The sequence below is a fragment of the Hemiscyllium ocellatum genome, chromosome 5 (genome assembly GCF_020745735.1).
Source record: "Hemiscyllium ocellatum isolate sHemOce1 chromosome 5, sHemOce1.pat.X.cur, whole genome shotgun sequence".
In the NCBI taxonomy this organism is placed as follows: Eukaryota; Metazoa; Chordata; class Chondrichthyes; order Orectolobiformes; family Hemiscylliidae; genus Hemiscyllium; species Hemiscyllium ocellatum.
In genome coordinates this window covers 59,377,853-59,400,168 of record NC_083405.1, presented here as the reverse complement: position 1 = coordinate 59,400,168, position 22,316 = coordinate 59,377,853, and the positions used below count along the sequence as shown (strand labels likewise).

Here is a 22,316-nt window from a genome sequence, read left to right as displayed (position 1 = left end):
TTGTGCACATCATCTTACCAGTGGATCCCCAGGCAGGATTTACACACCCTCCTCCATTTGCACTGTGAACTGTGTCATGAGTAATTTTGTTTGCAATGGATTAAGGTCCTGCCCTAAAGAAGATGCTCACTAGTCAAGAAAAGAACTTTGGTTAACCTCTGACCTCAAAGTAGTTTTATTACTTCAGGATTGTTTACTTTCTGAAGTTATCAGCAAACAATAGCCTTCATAATATAATAAAAGATAAACATTTTTTAGACAAATTATTCCTTAGGAGCAATTGCACTGCTCAAAACTGCCATTGTTCATTGCATTCTCACTCTTACCGGTTTGTTTTTAGCCAGTAGGATTTGAGTAAATTTGACATTTTTAAATTTGGCATTTAACCTCATCTGATGATAGTTGCACATTTTGCACTTTCAATACTTATTCAAATTTAAATGTATACTTGGCCGCTTAAAAGGATTCAAGGATCACTGTAGCAATTAAGCTGTAAAAGGCTGGTTTTTCTTCTGGTTCCCTCTAATGTGCTATTTAGGATTCATTGCAGAATCCAGAATATTAATCAACAGTTCAGGAAGTGCAGAGCATTCTTTCACTTTGGAGGAAGAGTGAATTCCATTGCTCTGCAGATTTAGTTGTAAAACACATTCCAGTCAATTGGGTTTTGCTTCCCAGAAGTTTGGGTGTCATGGTTCCAATATTATATTTGCTTTATAGCTTGCAGTTACATGGAACTGAAACTTATTCTAAGTCTGTGTGTTTTTCTTCTACTCCACAGTGCATGTAACATATTTAATCAAATATGATAGTTTTTAATCACATTTATGCACATCATTTAAGAAGTTCTTCATGAATTATTAAAAAGAGATGGCCATTACACAATTGTTAGTTATGTAACAGAGATCATCCTTTACGACAGATGACCCTTGCTTATTGTCTATTCCTTCCTATAGGTTGATAAAGATGTCCAGTCCCTACATGAACAACCTTATTATCCTTGGGGGAATGCTTTCTTATGCATCCATATTCCTTTTTGGCCTTGATGGATCGTTTGTTGTGCCTAAAACATTTGAGACCCTCTGTACTGTAAGTATTACACAAGAAAGATTCCATTAATGCATTTTCTTTGAACAAGAATAGTGCTTAAAGTCAGTTGGTAATACAGAATTTGAATATTGCTGAAAAGAGACATATTACAGAAGTTTTGCGATTTCCATTCATCAGGACAAACCCAAGGATGCCAAATTTCAAATGATCACAGCAATCCATCTTACAGGAGAAAAAGGTGCTGATCGATTGGCAATTTATCTCTGATTTGTTGAGACCTTGCTGTGGAGAAAGTAACAAGGGACAATAGGCTCCCCAATCTTCTGATTTATTCAAAAATGTACAAGGCTTGAACATATTAATTAACTTGAATGTATATAATTTCTAGCAAGCTTAAATGAAGCACATAATGAGCTTGACTTAGTATCATAAGATGGTTGTTAGCATAGTTATTAGTGCACTCAGAATTACCCTCAAAATGCCCTGGGAAGGCAAGTCACATATCACTGCTACTATTCAGTGCATTGCAAGTAGTATTTTCAACTAAAAGAATGCTGCCATCAGTCTGAAATTTTGAAATTTGGCATTCTTGCTTGTGTCTCGATGAGTGCAAGATGAAAAGCTTCAGCAATCCACCTTTCTTTTCAGTAATAATGGTAATTCATTTAAAATAAAACATGTTCTGAGGATGAATGTGTATCTCAAATGGCCTCTGTTATTGCCTATCTCTCATCACCCTGAAAAGTTGATGGGCCTTCCCTTAGAACTACTGAACCCCTTGTCCTGATGATCTTTGGTACAGAATTCAGGATGTTAGCCAAGTGACAATGGAGAAATAACAAGCACTTCAGGAAGGTGTCCTGAATGGAAAATCATATTAAGAGTTTTCCACTGTGATGCCTCTCTTGTTTTCTCTTGGTATTAGAGAGCTTGAAGGTACTGATGAAAAAGCTGGGCAAAATGCTGCTAAACATCTACTATATAAAAGTATAAACTCATGAGGGGCATAGATAGGGTAAATAGACAGGGTCTTTTCCCTGGGGTGGGGGAATCCAGACATAGGATTAGGGCGAGAGGAGAAAGGAACCTGAGGGGCAATGAAATGAGCTGCCAAAGGAAGTGGTGGAGGCTGGTACAATGACAACACTTAAAAGGCATCTGGATGGGTATAGGAAGCATAGTTATTAGTGCACTCAGAAATAGGAAGGGTTAAGAGGAATATGGGCTGAGTGCTGACAAATGGGGCTAGATTAATTTAGGATATCTAGTTGGCATGACAAATTGAAATGAAGGGTCTGTTTCCGTGCTGTACGTCTCTATGACTCTAACAACCTCTATCAGCTAGTAATAAAGGAACTAAGTACTGAGTTCAGATTCAGGAACATCAACATTATTGTACAGGCAAAGGATACATTTAATTGTAGTACATACTGCTCATTTGTCACATCATGTCTATGACATCCCAACAGTGTGAAATTTAGAGACCATTATGTTCCTAGTAAAGTGTTTGGCTATTTTATTGTTGGATAAGAACAAACAAATCTCAGTTTCTTTATAACTAAATCATGTTCAGTGTGCTATAATTTCTTTTCAGAAATTTCCAAATTGCAATGCACCAAATTCTTGTGATGTAAATACAGACTTGATTTAAAATCTGTCTGTCGCACGGATTCAATTTATGATTTGTCAGTTTGTAGGAAACTTGATGCAAGTTTAATAATAAAATCCAGTGCAAAGTTATTTCATCTTGTGTTTGCTCTGACAGATCCATTTTAAGCTTTGTACTTACAGCGAATCGTGACTCACCTCAGGAAAGCAAATATTCCAAATCACATTTCTACAATGTATTTGCCTGATATCTTAATATTTTTACTGAAATTGAACAAAACAGGATGACCTGTAAATAGCTTAAATGGAGCCCTTTCATTTATTCTATGGTTGATTAGGTAACAAGTGTGATAGGTTCACTAATTTTCTGTCACACTGGTGGAAGAAACAAAGAAAAACACACAAGAATTGGAGTCTTTGGATGGCAGGGCAAGACATCAGCATTTCAGGTGTGAGATTCCTGCTCAAATTGAAATAACAGTCTTCGCGACTAACATTTACTTTCAAAAAATATGTGCAGAAAATGGCCAATTTATGTACTTATTGTTCACAGAGGTATTGTGTAATTGACCACATTACCAATTGTTGGTACCTTATTGCAATTTTTTAAATGAAGCAACTCCCCTCAACTTAACTATCCCAAGCAGATGAGTGCTTTCAGATGAGCATTAGTGCAATTGAGGGATTATAATTGCCATATTGAGAGGTCAAAGGAAAAAAGAGAAAGAAGTGACCAACCCCACTGAAAGTTTTCAGTGTAACAGACTATTCTCTTTGAGTTATAGAGTCATATAGTATGGAAACAGGCTTTTCAGTCCAACTATTCCAAGTTTCCCAAACTAAATTAATCCCACTTGCCTGCATTTGGCCCATATCCATTTAAATCTTTCCTACTCATTTACCTATCCAAATGTCTTCTAAATGTTGTAATTGTACTGCATCTACCATTACCTTTGGCAGCTCATTCCACACACACACCATGCTCCGTGTGAAAAATTTGCCCCTTTTAAATCTTTCTCCTCTCACCTTAAAAATATGTCCCCTTGATTTGGACTCACGCAACCTAGGAAAAAGACCTTTGCTAGTCACCTTATCTATGCTCCTCATGATCTTATAAAGCTTGATAAGATTACCCCTGAACCTCCTATGCTCCAGTGAAAGAAGTCCCACTCTACCCAGCCTCTCTCTCTAACACAAACCCTCGAGTCCTGGTAAGATGCTTGTAAATCTTTTCTCAACCCTCTCCAATTTAGTAATATCCTTCCTAAAGGGCTGACCACAACCTAATGTAGAGCTCTAAAACTGGCCTTACCAACGTCCTATACAGCCTCAACATGATGTCCCAACTGCTATACTCAATAGTCTGAGCAATGAAGGCAAATGTGCTAAATGCTTTCTTAACCACCCTCTCTACCGGTGATGCAACTGTACCTGAACCCTGAGATCTCTCTGCTCAACAACACCACTCAGGGCCCTACCATTAATTGTAGATGCCCTTGTTTGTTTTACCAAAATGCAATACCTCACATTTATCCAAACTAAACTCCACCTGACACTCCTCAGCCTATTGGCCCCAATGATCAAGATCCCTTTGTAATCTTAGATAACTTTCTTTACTGTCCACCATACCACTAATTTTGGTGTCATCCACAAACTTAATAACCACTCCTCCTAAATTCTCATCCAAATTATTAATATAATCGACAAACAAAAGTGAATCCAGCACTGGTCACTGCGGAACACCGCTAGTCACAGGTCTCCAGTCCGAAAACCAATCTTCAACCACCATCTTCAATTTGCTACTATCAAGCCAGTTTTTATTGAATTGGCAAGCTTTCCCTGAATCCCATGTGATCTAACTTCACTAATTAGTCTACCATACGGAACATTGTCAATATATTCAGCTAACAAGACCACAAGAAATGAGAGTAGGATTAAACCACATGGCCTGTCAAACGTGCTCCACCATTCAATTACCTTATGCCCTAAAGAAAACCATCTTATATATTAGTGAATGAATAAGTCTGTTTTTATACAAGATAATATCATTAATTAATGCAGACATGATGAATTTGGGATGTTTATTAACATAACATTATTAAACATAGAAAATAGGTGTTGGAGAATGCCATTTGTCCCTCCAAGCCTGCACCACCATTCAGTATGATCATGGCTGATCATGGAATCTCAGAATCTCATTCCTGCTTCTCTCCGTACCCTTTAATCTCTTTAGCTGCAAGGACACATCCAGCTCCCTCTTGAATATATCTAACGAACTAGCCCCAACAGCTTCCTATGGTAGAGAATTCCACAGGTTCACAACTCTCTGAATGAAGAAATTCTTTCTCATTTCAGATTCAGATTCTGATTCCCTACAGTGTGAAAACAGGCTCTTCGGCCCAACCAGTCCACACAGACCCTCCGAAGAGTAACGTACCCAGACCCATTTCCCTAACTTTATGGGCAATGTAGCATGGCCAATTCACCTGATCTGCACATCTTTGGATTGTGGGAGTATCTCAGTCCTGAATGGCTCACCACTTAATCTTACACTGTGACCCCTAGTTCTGGACTTCTCCAAAATCAGAAACCTTCTTCCCATATCTAGCCTGTCCAGTGTCATCAGGATTGTGTATGTTTCTGTGAGATTCACCCTCATTCTTCTAAATTCCAGCGTGTACAAGCCCAGTCAATCTAGTCTTTCCTCATATGTTAGTCCTGCCATCCTGGGAATCAGTCTGGTGAACCTTTGTTGGACTCCTTCAATAGCAAGAATATCCTTCCTCAGACTAGGAGACCAAAACTGGACACAATACTCAGGGTATGGCCTCAACGAGGCCGTGTATAACTGCAGCAAGACATCCCTACTCCTATAATCAAATCCTCTCGCTATGAAGGCCAGCATGCATTAGCCTTCCTTACTGCCTGCCACACCTGCATGCGAACCTTCAGTGACTGTTTCACATGACACCCAGGTCTCATTGTACCCACCTTTTCATAAACTGACACCATTCGGATATGATGTGAAGGAGCCGGTGTTGGACTGGGATGGACAAAATTAAAAATCCTACAGCCCCAAGTTATAGTCCAACAGATTTATTTGGAAGCACTAGCTAGTGCTTCCAAATAAACCTGTCGGACTATAACCTGGTGTTGTGTGATTTTTAAATTTGATCCCCATTCAGATAATTATCTGCCTTCCTGTTTTTGTAACCAAAGTGGCTAATCTCACATTTATCCACATTGTATTGCATTTGCCAAGCATTTGTCCATTCAGCCAGTCTGTCCAAGTCACCCTGTAGGCTCTTAGTATCTTCCTCACAAAACACACTGCCATCCAGCTTAATGTTGTCTGCAAATTTGGAGATACTACATTCAATTCCTTTGTCCAAATTGTTAATGTATTTTGTGAACAGCTGAGGTCCCAGCACTGAACCCTGTGGTACCCCATTCGTCACTGCCCGCCACGCTGAAAAGGACGTGTTTATTCCAACTCTCTGCTTCCTGTCTGCCAACCAGTTCTCTATCTATGCCAATACATTATCTCCAATACCGTGAGCTTTAATTTTGCTTTCCAATGTCTTGTTTGGGACCTTGTCAAAAGGCTTTGTTTGAAACACAGCATCTACTGATTCACATTTGTCCCCTCGACCATCACATGCACAAAAATTCCAGAAGATTTGTCAAGCATGATTTCCCTTCAGTGACTTCAATCAATTCTGTTACTGCTTTCCAAGTATCCAGTTATTACATCCTTAATAATTGACTCCAGCATTTTTCCCATCACTGACATCAGGCTAACTGGCCTGTAATTCCCTGTTTTCTGTCTCATTTCTTTTTTCAAAAATGTGTGGTTGCATTAGCTAATCTCCAATCCATACGACCTCTTCCAGAGTTGATAGAATGCTGGAAAATGATCACGAATGCATCTACTACTTCTAGGATTACTTCCTTTAGTACTCTGCGATGCAGAGCATCAGGCGCTGGAGATTTTCAGAGATTTAATTCCATCAATTTCTCAAATACTATTTCCTGACTAATGAGGATTTCCTTCAGTTCCTCCTTCATGCTTTGCTGTCTGTCCCCTAACGTTTCCAGAAGGTTATCTGTGTCTTCCTTAATGAAGACAGATCCAAAGTATTTACCTAACAGATCTGCTATCTCTTTGTTGTCCATTATAAGTTCACCTGATTCTAACTTTAAGGAACTGTATTAGCGTGAGTCACAGAATGGCGTTGAGACCTTAGACTTCATAAGAGAATTCAAATCAATAAATATCCCATTTCTCTATCACAGTAGATGATAATAATTGTCTTCTTTGTAGATATTATGCAGTTACTAATATCTAACTGAATTTGGGTTACAAGGATATAAGGTGAGATCTTAACATTGAAAACAAGAGCTATTTTGCTTTTGTCCAAAAAAATTGGTAAACATTCATGGTGAAAAATAGGATTAGCAAAGAATTTATGAAGATAGTTGACAGATAAAGTGTGAAATGAAATAGACACTTTTCCTGTTTATTTTAATGATAATTGTAGAAGATCAAGGTATTTTTGGTCAGCACAGTGGTTCAGTAGTTAGCACAGCACCAGGGACCTGGGTTTGATTCCAGCCTTGGGTGACCGTCTATGCATCCTCCTCCTTTCTGCATGGATATTGGCTGGGTACTATCAGTTTCCACCCACAGTCCAAAGATGTGCATGTTAGATGAATTGGCTATGATAGATTGCCCATAGTGTCCAGGGATGTACAGGCTAGGTGGATTAGCTATGGGTAATGCAGGGTTACAGGGATAGGGTAGAGAGGTGTGTCTGGGTAGGATGCTCTTCAGAGGGTCAGTGTGGACTCGATGAGCTGAATGGCCTGTAAATGGCCTTTCCACACTGTAGGGATTCCTGTAGTATTATTTTTGTTTCAGGAGAGAGGCAACATTTTCCTTTGTGGTAAGCTTATTTTTATATTAAACCTTAATGACCTTGTTAAAAATGTAACCGTTAATTTTGTAGAATTTTGTCTATTTCAAGCCATTGCTATCGCTGATTACTATTTTGTGTGATTAATTACACGTATATATAAAGCACTTTCCAAAACTAAATTATGGATTTAAATTTAAAATTTATTTTGCATAATATACATGAAAGTATAAGCTAAGCTTCAGACACAAATTTAAATGAATACAGTGTAATTAAAAGAACTTCTATCATGGAAATTGAACTCCCGACCTGAGGATTGCAAGTCTATAATTAAAACAATAGCTCACCAATGCCATGAAGACTCTACACAAAAGTTAGTTTTACTGCATACATAAGATATTTTTCAGTTTGAAGAAAGTTATAAGCTAATTGTGTGAAATTGGTGTTTTTCTTAAGCTCTGTGTTTTTTATGTTGTTCTCTGACCCATTTCTATTTGCTAGGCTAATGGTTTAAAAAATTCTGAATTCAAAGGGGCTCACTAAATGACAGACTAGCCCTGAACTTACCAAGAAGTTCGTTCTCCTTAAAATTGAGATTTTCACCCACCCTTCAAAACTTTAAACAAAAGAATAGAGAGATGTAAAACATAATTTTCTGGCGAGGCAAGAAAATTCCAAAGATTATGACCCTCAAAGAGACAAAATTCCTCCACATCAGTCTTAATTGGGAGACTCCTTATTTTAAACCTATGTTCCCTCATGCTAGAATCTCCCATAAGATGAAGCATCTTCTCGGCATCTATCCTGTCAAACCCCGCTCAGAATCAATATGTTTCACTAAGATCACCTTACATTCTTCTGAACTGCAGTAAGTATGGACACAAACTGCTCAATCTTCCTTCATAAGATAAATCCTGTCCCCCTTCTACAAACTGGTCTAATGAGTCTTTTCTGAAACATTTTCAATGCAAGTGTATCCCTTCTTAAATAAACAGACTAAAACTATACACTGGTGTAGTCTCACCAATAGCCTGTGCAGTTACAGCAACACCTCTCGATTTGTATACTCCATCTGTCTTGCAATAAAATCCAAAATTCCATTTGTCTTCTGATTACTTGCTGGAGGTTTTTGTAATTCGAGTCCAGAGACACCCTAATCTATCTATATCACAACATTTTGCTGTCTGTTTCTGTTTAAATAACATGCTGCTTCTCTGTTCTTCCTGCCAAAGTAGACAGGTTCACATTTTCCCAAGTTGTATTTCATCTGTCAAATGTTTCCCCACTCACTTGACCTATCTATATTGCTATGTTGATTTTTTTGTATTCTCCTCCCAGCTTACCTTCTTATCAGCCATGATATCATCAGCAAATATAACTACAATACAGTCTATTCCCTATTCTAAGTTAGTTTTACAGATTGTAAATAGTTGAAGCCTTTGCAGTGATGTTTGTGACACTCCACTATTTGCTTCCCTGAAAATAATCCATTTATCCTGACTCTTTCAAATCACTCAGTCAGTCCTCTATGTATGCCAGTTTATCTGTCTCAACAACTTAAATTTGTATCTTGTATATGTTATTCAGATGCCTTTTGGATATCCAAATAACACTACCTTTACTGCTTAGGAATTGGGGGGGTTGGGGGCTGGAGTGCAGTAAGAGGTTTTGGGATATTAGTTTTAAAATATGAGTGACTAGAAAGGAAGGGGGTGCTCTCTTCTAGGAGAGGTGCTCCCGATGGGCTAAGGGCACCCTCCAAAGATATTGCGCCGATCCTTCCTACTGTTATAAACACATTAAAAGCAAAGGGCTACCGACTTGTTCACGTGCCAATGCCAACCATCTTATGTTAAGATCAGTGTGATATAGGAGTCCATTGAGCTGCCAATTGTAGTCCAGGTCCACCCTCTGTATTGTAGAGGTAAGCTCAGGAGTGGATGGTAAGTGGCTCTGCTGAAAATCTGCCCTTTTCTACAGCTATCCCCGCCAGAAACATTCCCCTGTGGGTAAGTAATATCCAAATCAGTGAACAAACATTGATATAGTTCCACATCAGGATGGCATGGGACTTGGTAGAGAATTTGGAGATGGGAGAGTTCCATATATCTGCTGCCCTTGCCCTTCCGTTTGTTAGAGATCACAGTTTTGGAAAGTGATGTGGAAGAAGGAGCCTTGGTGAGTTGCAACAGTGTGTCATATATATAAAACACATTTCTGCTTCTCTACAATGACAGCGGAGAGAGTGAATGTTCAAGTTTCTGTGTTGCATGCCAATCAACCAGGCTGCTTTGTCCTGGATGGTGCTGATCCCCTTGAGTGCACACATTCAAGCAAGTGGAAAATGTTCCATCATAATCCTGACTAGTGCTTTATTGATGATGAACAGACTTCATGCCTCAATAGCCCAGTTAAGTTTCTTGTTAATGTTAACTCTTCAAGATGCTCATTGCCTGGCCCTTGTGTGTCACCCATGCTACTTGTTACTTCGTGGCCCAAATCTGAATATGGTCCGGGTTATTGCTGCATATTGGCACAAATGCCTTCCTTATCTGAAGTTACAAATGATACTGAATGCTGTGTAATGATGAGCAAATATCCTCACTTATGACCTTACGGTGGAATAAAGGTCACTGACGAAAATGACTGACGTGAGTTCTAAGAAACTCCTGCAGCAATGGTCTGGGACTGTGATGATTGATCTTTAATAACTACAACTATCTTCCTTTGTGCTATTGAACTCTAATCAGTGGAGACATTTCCCTGAAATTCCCAGTGACTTGCATTTTCCCAGAACTCCTTGATGCCACATTCAGTCAAATGTTTTCTTGACGTCAAGGACATTCACTCATATCACCCCTCTTGAATCAATTATTTTGTCCATGTTAGGCTATAATAAGGTTCAGAACTTGTGGTAGAACACAAACTAAGCATCATGAACTGATTATTGTTGTGTAAGTGATGCCTGATAATACTGTTGACAACACCTTCCATCTTATTACTGATGATCATCTGCAGACCAATGACATGGACATTGGTTGGATGACTTGATCCCCTTCTTTGAAGTTAGGATCTACTTGCTAATTTGCAGGTACTAATGTTCTAACTTCACTAGAATATCTCAGCTAGGAAAGTGCCTGTGAAACACTTCAAACCTTCAGATCAGATCACAACTGGATCTTGATCAGATGGGCCAATTGGCTGAGAAGTGGCAGATGGAATTTAATTTAGATAAATGCAAGGTGCTGCATTTTGGGAAAGCAAATGTTACCAGGACTTATACACTTAATGTTAAGGTCTTTGGGAGTGTTGCTGAACAAAGACACCTTGGAGTGCAGGTTTATAGCTCCTTGAAAGTGAAGTTGCAGGTAGATAGGATAGTGAAGATGGCGTTTGGTATGCTTTCCTTTATTGGTCAGAGTATTGAATACAGGAGTTGGGAGGTCATGTTGCAGCTGTATAGGACATTGGTTAGGCCATGTTGAAATATTGCATGAAATTCTGGTCTCCTGCCTATTGGAAAGATGTTGTGAAACTTGAAAGGGTTCAGAAAATATTTTCAAAGATGTTGTCAGGGTTGGAAAATTTGAGCTATAGGGAGAGGTTGAATAGGCTAGGTCTGTTTACCCTGGAGCATCAGAGGCTGAGGGGTGACCTTATAGGGGTTCATAAAATCATGAGGGGCATGGACAGGATAAATAGACAAAGTCTTTTCCCTGGGGTGGGGGAGTCCAGAACTAGAGGGCATAGGTTTAGGGTGAGAGGGGAAAGATATAAAAGAGACATAAGGCACAACTTTTTCATGCAGAAAGTGGTATGTGTGTGGAATGAGCTGCCAGAGGAAGTCATGGAGGCTAGTAATACTACAACATTTAAAAGGCATCTGGATGGGTATATGAATAGGAAGGGTTTGGAACGATATGGGCCGGGTGCTGGCAGCTGAGACTAAATTGGGTTAGGATATGTGGTCAAGTTGGACCGAAGGGTCTGTTTCCGTGCTGTACATCTCTATGACTCCATGACTCTAACTTTATTGTCATCGACAAAGCATATATTCACTGTTTGCTTTACTAAATAGATCTTTAAGAATCTGAAGATTAAATTTCCTATTTATGTTCTCAGTCTGTGTTTATTAGGCAAATCTTCACACTTTTGCCCCCCCCCCATTCTTTCCTCTTAAACTCTTGTGTGGAAGATGGTGACTCATATTTGGCTTTGGTTCAAATAGATGTCAGCAGTCTTCAGATACCTCTCCAAGTTGACTGCTGTTCATGTCTGAGGCTATTTATGTTGGTGTTTATGTTGCAAAAAGTGGCATAATAGCTGAGCCATTCTTGTTCTTAACAATTATACATATTTACACCAATGATGGCATCCATCTGCCTGGAAAGATGAGGGGGCCACTTTTGGATTGGATGTTGCCTTTTGACACCAGTTTGTAAGAAGTAGTCTCCCTGTGTAGTTGGCACACACAAATAACATTGGCCCACGACTGGATTATGCATGTTTTCTTTGTGATGGATTCCTGTCTGGAGTTGGCAGATCTATTCAAAGTCTCTTGCCTTTAGCACAGGAGGTGATGCCACACAGTTTGTGAAAATGGATCTTTGGCCTTGGAGATTTGCAGCTATGGCAGGCAGAGAGGTGAGGAAATAGTCAAGGATGTAATAATTCCTTCATCAAATGCCACAGACCCAGTCTTGCAGCAGTGACCTCAGGCCCTGACTAACTCAACCAGCAGCAGTGGTGCTGCCGAACCAATATTGGGGATGGACATTGAAGTCACACACCCAGAGTATGTTCTGCACCTTTGGCACCCTTAGAGCTTCCTTCAAGTACTACTCAACATTTAAAAGAACTGATTCATTAGCCAGGTAAAAAGGTAAAAACTAGCTGTATTCCTGATGAAGGGCTTTTGCCCGAAACGTCAATTTTACTGCTCCTCGGATGCTGCCGGAACTGCTGTGCTTTTCCAGCACCACTCTAATCTAGACTCTGATTCATCAGCCAGTTTGACAGGGGTGAGTGTAGTGGCAGGATGGTGTGGAATATGGTGATCAGCAGTAGGCTTCCTTGCCCATGTTTGACTTGATGACCTCAGACTTCATGGAGTCTTTCATCAATGTTGAGAATTCCCAGGGAAAATCCTTTTTGGACTATATACCAGTATGCTAACAGTGGGACAGGACCTACCTAGGATGGTGCTAGTATTGTCTGGAACATGAGTATGACCAACTCAGGCAGTTTTGTTGACCAGTCTTCCAGTTTTAGCACTCTCTCTCAGATGATAGTAAGAAATTCCTATTATTCTTATGATCATCTTAGGGAGTGTGCTAAAACTGGGTGACAAGTCAACCAACTGCCTGATGTAGTCATCAGTAGAATCAAATTTGCCACTGTCATTTCCAGTATCCAGGTCAGTGCTAGGCATATCATTCAGTTTCATTCTTTAAGCAGTTAGAAATAACTAAGTGGCTGGCCTGGCCATTTAGAGGGCATTTGAGAGTCTCCCATGTTGCTAAGTGTCTGGATTCACATGTAGGCCAGATCAGGTAAGGATTGCAGACTTCCTTCTCTAGAAGGCATTTTTTCTTTAATGATAATGGGCAATGTCAATGTTTTTCATGGTCTTTATTAGACTTTTCATTTCAGATTTTATTTTAATTTGAACTTCACTATCTGTCGTAGTGAGATTTGAACCTGGGGCTCTGGATTACTCACCCAGCGACATAGTCACTAAACTGTTGCCTCTTTTATTTATTATACAATTTCTGTCCATGTTCCTTGACAGGTCCTGTTTGTTGTGAAGATCTTTTCTGATGTTTCTCTTCTTGTGCAGGCTATTTACAAAATTCAACTAATGGAAATGTCTATTTTTATGTTAAATTGTTAAATAGCTCTTTTCAGAATATCCATCTCATTCTGAGATCCTATTTATTTTGTCTTTTTTGATTTTCTACTCATTGTCTGATCTGTTTTTGGTTGGAACTTGATTACAGTGCTGTAAAACAACCTCAGAGAATTACATTTGGTTTCAGTAAATGTGTTTTACCGAAGGAATATGTGAAGGTCAGAATAGAAAAGGCGCCTTCTTCCACAAGATTCACAAAACAATTCTCAGAAATATGCTAAATACCTCTGACTTTTTATTTAAATGAGAAATTAATACTTCTGAGTTCATATTGGAAGGTACCAGCATACAGCCATTTCCCTCTTCAATGAAGGCATTTATTTTTTTCTCTCTCAAAAAGACTCTGCTAAAATATTGGAGCATGCAATTTTGTTTGATAATAACCCTTAATAGAATTTTAGACCTTTCTTTTGGCCTGTCTCATAACAGATGTTTAGGACAGAACCATATTTAAAACTCACAAAAGACAAGTCAAAGGAAGAATAGCAATGCTATTGGATTACTGTTGTTACCTGTGGATGGTAAGATTTAAATGGTAACATCCACAAGGAATGATGCAAGATTTTAGGCGAAATGTGTAATTCTATATAATAATGTAAATTTTCTGAATGTTAATGGAGTGAACTACTTCAGTTTATCATAAGTAATGTTCTATGACAGTAAATGTTTTCTGCTTTTAGGGACAAATTGAAGTTTTTTTTACTCTTTGTACTCATTCAAGTCTTTCTTTTGTCATTCAGGTTAGAACTTGGATTCTTACAGTTGGCTACACCACAGCATTCGGAGCCATGTTTGCAAAAACATGGAGAGTTCATGCCATATTTAAAAATGTGAAAATGAAGAAAAAGGTAGGGAACTAAATAAATTCATCATTTATTAATACTCCATCAGATTTCTTATAATGCTATGTGTTTATAGGTTAAAAAATGTGTTGCTTTATAAGGGTGGGCAGTTTGATATGTGCTCATTCATTATTTCGCAGTTGTGTGTGCTTTGCTCTATCCCTTTAGAGCAACAGGTGTACCTGTTATAGTCACACATGCTCTTTAGGAAACCTGAGGTTAGACAGTCTTTTTTTTAATACTATGTTTGTCTCTCGGAAAGCCAAGTGGAAGATATTTCCTGTTGCTGTGGATCCTTCCTTGCACATCAGAAAACAAATAGTTACCTTTCAGTTCTACATACTTTAAGTACAGTAAACAGGTCTAAAAATGTGTGAATGTGTTTGAATTTTATAACATGCATCAAAAACTATGATGTAAGTTTTCTGTGGCTACAGTTTAAACAGGTTTTTTGGTACTTGTTGCACCTGATAAAACACAAAGACTATTTGGTGGTGACTGTTTCTGGTGTTTTAAATATGTAATGTCGTAATGCAAGCTGATAAATCTTTCCATTAGTGTTTTATCTATAGCATACATTACCCACTATTTTACCTTTTCTTTACCTATTTCTCTTATTTGGTAGGCCAGTAGGTTAACCTTAGTCTGAATTTAGTATTAAACATTTCTTCAATTTATTTTCTCCTGAACTCTTTATTTTACACTTTCTCAAATTTATACTGTCAACTAGCCTAGCCTAATTCTTCTTTCTTCCATATTGATTCATTTCATAATAAATTGTAACTTGGTCTTTCTTTCTTGCCAATTGTTTTGAAAACTGTTTGCTTTGTTCTGCACTGATGCCCCTTGCTGCGTATTTTACTCCGTCCCTCATCCTGATGAAGGGCTTATGCCCGAAACATTGATTCTCCTGCTCCTCGGATGTTGCCTGCCCTGCTGTGCTTTCCCAGCACCACACTCTCAACTCCATCCCACATCAGTCTTCCCTGACATTTCCCACCAGCACAAAGGCCAAGTCACTTCCAGCCTTCCTAGCCACTCTCCTGAGCCATACTGTCATTATTACTGTCCCAGCTCTGCCCCTTGAGCTCAGTTTTCGAGGCTTAACAGAATAAATGGGCATGTGGGTCATGGTACCTGAATCAGTCTATGCTCCTTCATTGTAATGCAGGTGAATTTCATGCTTTGTGCTCACTTCTGTGATCGCTGTTTGCTGGAGGCTGTGGAGGAAGTGGAAAATAGGAGAAAAATCTTACATTTGCTGAGACCAGGAGAAGATCCAGTCACAAGGAAAATAAGGTCATGAGTAGATAGCCATGGTAACCAATGACAGGCATTGTACTCCAATACCCTGGATGCAGTATGACAAGAAATTGAGTGCTCTCATCATAAGGTCATATCCTACCAAATGCACCACTAACTCCACACTGCTCCGTTTACCACACCCCCATCACTCATCTACCAACAATCTCTATAAATCAGAAGGCAAAACTAATATTCACTTGCTTCACCAGACCCTAATACCTGGCCTCATATCCTGAGTCCACAGCTTGTACACTCTACCAATTATTCAACCAGGACAGCTGTAGCACTCAGAGGACAAGATTGCACATAGATTCCGATGCAGAAAAGTCCACTGAGTGGTTCAATTGAGTTGCCTACAGAAAAATGCTGAGCAATATATACAACAAAATGTATACTGCATTGTTGAAACCTTCAGAAAGTCAGCTGGCACTGTCAAGAAGCATAGAGAAGTCCAGCACAATTGTAGGTACAATGCTTTGCACAGAGTTGGAGCTCATTCTCTCGAGTGTGTGGCCAACTCCTTTCACATTCGTGTCAACCGTACCATGATGTAATGTTTGATGGCTATGTAATAACTTCCATTACAGCAAAAGCAGCATTCAGAATACTGGAATAGAAGTTCAAACTGGTGTCTTCAGAAGATGATAGAGTCATAGAGGACTCCATAGCTGTAGAATATTGTTGAGTAATGGGGCTTACAGTCTGACCCATCAGTCTAGTAATGTATGTTCAAACACATGACAATCATTCTGAACAAGAATGGATGGAAAATTACAGGATGTTGCAAACAAATCTGCCTTCATTCTGCAAAGCATTAAAGATACAAAAATTCATTGCCACAGTCACTTTTACAGTCACTAATAATGCTATCTGTATCCTGCTGTAAGGATATATCAGTAGCAGTAGCAGTTGCCAGATTTGAATGGGGTCATCCTTACCTAAGCACAAGTGTTTCTCTTTTTTTTGTTGCTGAGGTTCAAGTGGGAAAATTGCTTGGTGCTAAGGCCTCCAGCTGAAAGCCCGTCCCTTCCACTCCCCCCCCCCCCCCCCCAGCCCCCCCCCCCCTCCCCCAACATTCTCCTTTCCCCTCTTCCTCATCTATACTTCCTCCTCCACCTTCAAGCAGTTTGTCCAACTCTGTTCATCCTCCCACTCATATCACACTTCAGGTACCCTTATAGTGAAGGACTGAACTGGAGTATAGTCCTTGCACAGGTCTAAGCTTTTACTTAAAGACCAATCATTACAAACATAACCTCCTGGCCCAAGCACCTCAGAATGTGCCTCCAAGTATCTCTTTTTGATGTATTCATTATTGCTCAATTGCCATATTAGGAAGGAGCACCACTTCTCCAATGTTCCTATCTAGAGAAATACAAGTAAACCCTGAGTTAGTAGCCACCACCATAGAACTAATATATAATTAACAAGTAATACTGTTTTCTGAGGAGAATGCCCATTATTGCACTCATATTTTGTTTATGTACAAATGTTGCAGAACAAAGCCTTTTGAACCCACAGAGTCATAGAGATGTACAGCACGGAAACAGAACCTTACATCCAACCAGATATCCTAACCTAATCCAATCCCATTTTAAAGTACTTGGGCCATATCCCTCTAAATGCTTCCTATTCATATACCCATCCAGATGCCTTTTAAATGTTGTTGCAGATTCACTGCTGCATCACACAGCAGTATTGGTTTCTTTCTCTGACCATGTGATCAGTGCCTTTGTCAATCTTTCTCCTTATCAAAGTGATGTTGTTTTGATCTTTTGTCCCCCAAAGAGTTCTGAGTTGGGGGCAAGGGAAAATGAAAGCGACAGGGAGTATGGAGTTAAATGGAAAGCTAAGCAACAGGATAGCAAATGTACAGGCGGATCTAAACTCGATGCTGACTGGGAATGCAGCAAAAAGGAAGGATAACTTAGGACATCTTATGACTTCCAATATCTCTAACGATAAAGTTAGCATTAAGGCACTTTACCTGAATGCTCGTAGCATTCATAACAAAGCAGATGAACTAATGGCACAGATCATAGTGAATGATTATGATGTGGTGGGCATCACGGAGACGTGGTTACAGGGGGGTCGGGACTGGCAGTTAAACCTCCAAGGAATTTCAACTTATCGAAAAGACAGGGAGGTGGGCAGAGGGGATGGCGTGGCCTTGTTAGTTAAGAACAAAATGAAATCTATGGCATTAAATGACATAGGGTCGGATGATATGGAGTCTGTGTGGGTGGAATTGAGGAACCACAAAGGCAAAAAAACCATAATTGGAGTTGTGTACAGACCTCCTAACAGTGGTCAGGACCAGGGATGCAACATGTACCGGGAAATAGAGAAGGCGTGTCAGAAAGGCAAGGTCACAGTGATCATGGGAGACTTCAATATTCAGGTGGACTGGGTAAATAATGTTGTCAGTGGATTCAAAGAAAGGGAATTCATGGAATGCTTACAGGATGGCTTTTTGGAACAGCTTGTCATGGAGCCCACAAGAGAGCAGGCTATCTTGGACCTAGTGCTTTGTAATGAACCAGACTTTATAAAAGATCTTAAAGTAAGGGAACCCTTAGGAAACAGGGATCATATTATGGTAGAGTTCAGTCTGCAGTTTGAAAGAGAGAAGGCAAAATCGGATGTAATGGTATTACAGTTAAATAAAGGTAATTATGAGGGCATGAGAGAGGAACTGACAAAAATAGACTGGAAGCAGAGCCTAGCGGGGAAGACAGTAGAGCAAAAATGGCAGGAGTTTGTGGGTATAATTGACGACACTGTACAGAGGTTCATCCACAAGAAAAGAAAGATTATCCGGGAAGGGATTAGACAGCCATGGCTGACAAAGAAAAAGAGAGATCCTATAAAGTGGCCAAGAGCAGTGGGAAATCAGAAGATTGGGAAGGCTACAAAAACAAACAGAGGATAACAAAGAGAGTAATAAGTAAGGAGAGGATCAAATATGAAGGTAGGCTAGCCAGTAATATTAGAAATTATAGTAAAAGTTTCTCTCAATACGTAAGAAACAAACGACAGGCAAAAGTAAACATTGGGCCACTTCAAACTGATGCTGGAAGACTAGTGCTGGAAGATAAGGAAATAGCAGGAGAATTTAACAAGTACTTTGCACCAGTTTTCACAGTGGAAGACGTGAGTAATATCCCAACAATTAAAGGGAGTCAGGGGGCTGAGTTGAGTATGGTTGCCATTACAAAAGAGAAAATGCTAGAAAAGCTAAAAGGTCTTAAAATTGATAAATCTCCTGGCCCTGATGGGATATATCCTAGAGTTCTGCAAGAGATGGCTGAGGAAATAGCGGAGGCATTGGTTGAGATCTTTCAAGAGTCACTGGAGTCAGGGAAAGTCCTGGATGATTGGAAGATCGCTGTTGTAACCCCCTTGCTCAAGAAAGGATCAAGAAAAAAGATGGAAAATTATAGGCCAATTCGCCTAACCTCAGTTGTTGGTAAAATTCTAGATTCCATCATTTAGGATGAGGTTTCTAAATTCTTGGAAGAGCAGAGTCTGATTAGAACAAGTCAACATGGATTTAGTAAGGGGAGGTCATGCCTGACAAACCTGTTGGAATTCTTTGAAGAGGTGACAAGTAGGTCAGACCAGGGAAACCCAGTGGATGTGGTCTATCTAGACTTCCAAAAGGCCTTTGATAAGGTTCCACATGGGAGGCTGCTGAGCAAGGTGAGGGCCCATAGTGTTCGAGGTGAGCTACTGGTATGGATTGAGGATTGGCTGTCTGACAGAAGGCAGAGAGTTGGGATAAAAGGTTCTTTTTTGGAATGGCAGCCAGTGACAAGCGATGTCCCGCAGGGTTCAGTGTTGGGGCCGCAGCTGTTCACATTATATATTAATGATCTGGATGAAGGGACTGGGGGCATTCTAGCGAAGTTTGCCAATGATACGAAGTTAGGTGGACAGGCAGGTAGTACTGAGGAAGTGGGGAGGCTGCAGAAGGATCTAGACAGGTTGGGAGAGTGGTCCAGGAAATAGCTGATGGAATTCATCGTGAGCAAATATGAGGTCTTGCACTTTGGAAAAAAGAATAAAAGCATTGATTACTTTCTAAATGGTGAGAAAATTCATAAAGCCATAGTACAAAGGGATCTGGGAGTGCTAGTCAAGGATTCTCTAAAGGTAAACATGCAGGTTGAGTCCTTGATTAAGAAAGCGAATGCAATGTTGTCACTTATCTCAAGAGGGTTGGAATATATAAGCACCGTTGTGCTACTGAGACTTTATAAAGCTCTGGTTAGACCCCATTTGGAGTACTGTGTCCAGTTTTGGTCCCTACACCTCAGGAAGGACATACTGGCACTGGAACGTGTCCAGCGGAGATTCACACTGATGATCCCTGGAATGGTTGGTCTAACATACGAGGAACGGCTGAGGATCCTGGGATTGTATTCATTGGAGTTTAGAAGATTAAGGGGAGACTTAATAAAAACTTACAAGATAGTACATGGCTTAGAAAGAGTGGATGCTAGGAAATTTTTTCCGTTAGGCGAGGAGACTAGGACCCGTGGACACAGCCTTCAAATTAGAGGGGGTCAATTCAGAACAGAAATGCGGAGACATTTCTTCAGCCAGAGAGTGGTGGGCCTGTGGAATTCATTGCCGCAGAGTGCAGTGGAGGCCGGGACGCTAAATGTCTGCAAGGCAGAGATTGATAAACCCTTGATGTCTCGAGGAATTAAGGGCTACGGGGAGAATGCGGGTAAGTGGAGTTGAAATGCCCATCAGCCATGATTGAATGGCGGAGTGGACTCGATGGGTCGAATGGCCATACTTCGACTTCTATGTTTATGGTCTTATGGTCTTAAAGTTCCAACACAATGTAACAGTATATAAAACAGTAATTGTTGCTCCTGGAATTCAAGGAAATCACCTCCAACACCTAATATACCTCAAAAAAGGAACAGCTCTTACAGCCACAAATGTTTCCTGTCCTCCATCTTGGATTACCCAAAATGCATGTGACTTTTGCAATTTTACATAACTATGTAAAAAAGTATCAAAACCATATGGGATTGTCGCAACAGCCTGAAAAAAACATCAATCCACAACTAACCTCAATGTCATTCATAATTCCTTTAAATAATGTTTGGTGGGATGAGAGTTGGTGAGGCATGGGTTTGTGCTGCTGCTCACCATATGTCCAACTATATATGACTAGAAACGTTATTAGTATGGAAGTATAATGTACTTTCCCGTTTTAAATCTAAACTTATATTATTTCTGTTTCCTCCTATTAAATAGAGCAATGTTATTGTCGGGAGTGATGTGGAGTCTGCATTGAGAGCTGGCATAGGGAGTAGAGACCAGAGACTGAGAAAAATGAATTGAAATCCAGTTTAGTGTTCAACTTTCAAAGGGACACGTTTAGATAATTGAACATTTTGAATAAGGAACAGAGAAGCTTCAAGGGTAAATTAATAGATGCTCTCCTTAGGGGTTTAAAATACCTTTGACAAAATACCATATAAAAGGCTAGTTCATAAAATTGATGTGCATTGCATAGGAGGGTCAGTGTCATCTTAGATTTTTAAAAAATGGATGAAAGACAGGCAGTAAATCATGGGAAGTAATTATTTTTTCAGATAAGGATGGCAAACATTAATGTCACTCAATTGTCAGTGATAGTTTCACAGTTACTTTTTCTGGCAAAAATATATAAATGAGTTGCATATTGGAATAAAATGCAAAAGTTTAAAATTTACTAATGAATCCAATCTAGGACGATTGAGAATGATAACAATCCAACAAAATATAGAATGGCTTGCAGACTCAGAGACGAGGGCCACATGGAATTTAATCCAGAGAAATGTGAGGAAGAGGCTATACAGACTGACTGATGCATTTGTAAGAGTTTATCAGGACAGAGCACCCCAGAGGTTTATTTGCGTAGATCTTCAAAGGTGATGGGATGTATTGAGAGAACAGTTAACAAAGCAGGCTCTTGGCTTTGTTAAAAGAAGGACTGAGAATAAAAACAGGGAAATTATACTCAAATGATATAAATCTCTTGGTAGGTCACAAATAGAGTATTGCATCCAATTCTGGCCACCACATTTTAGGGAGGATGCAAGATTCTTGAGTGATTAATATCTGAACAATTGAGAATTCAAGAATTTGAGACTCACATCAGACACAATTTAACAAATCTAACAGTTTTATTGCAAAAAAGGTTGAAGTTGAAAACAAGAGATTAATTTAGGACATACAGACTAGTTTGACTGCAGGCTAATTGGATCTGATTTGACTAGCACCTATACACTTTCGACAGGATTTCTCCCATTGATAGTTCCATTCCAAACAATCAGGAGCGCCAAAGGAGAAACCATTTCACAGCTAGCTCAACAGCACCAAAGGTTAGAAACAGATCAGACTGGTCTGTAATGTCTGAGCATTAAAGTACACTGAGGAGCAGAATGAAATCGTTTAGGTGGATATAACAGGCCCACAGTAGAATTACAGCTGACCTGATTACCCAAACTCACAAGATGAATTCTAGTTTGCAACTATCATAATTGACAACAGGAATTTTAAACTGGATTGGGGCTAGCGTAAACATTCTTTCAGATCTAATGCTCTGATGGAGGTGAAGAAAATGTCCAGCTGACCTCCTTTCAGATGGGAAGAACAAGGGATTAAAATCAAAATGAG

General features: G+C 39.6%; 1 protein-coding gene across 1 annotated transcript in view; it reads left to right on the top strand.

Annotated features, from left to right (window-relative positions):
- gabbr2 (gamma-aminobutyric acid (GABA) B receptor, 2) overlaps positions 1-22,316 on the top strand; it is a 419,830-nt gene that overhangs the window by 287,418 nt on the left and 110,096 nt on the right. The window contains exons 10-11 of the mRNA XM_060825690.1: positions 957-1,089; positions 14,226-14,333. Coding sequence (XP_060681673.1) covers positions 957-1,089; positions 14,226-14,333 — 241 coding nt within the window. The remainder of the gene's footprint in view (positions 1-956; positions 1,090-14,225; positions 14,334-22,316) is intronic.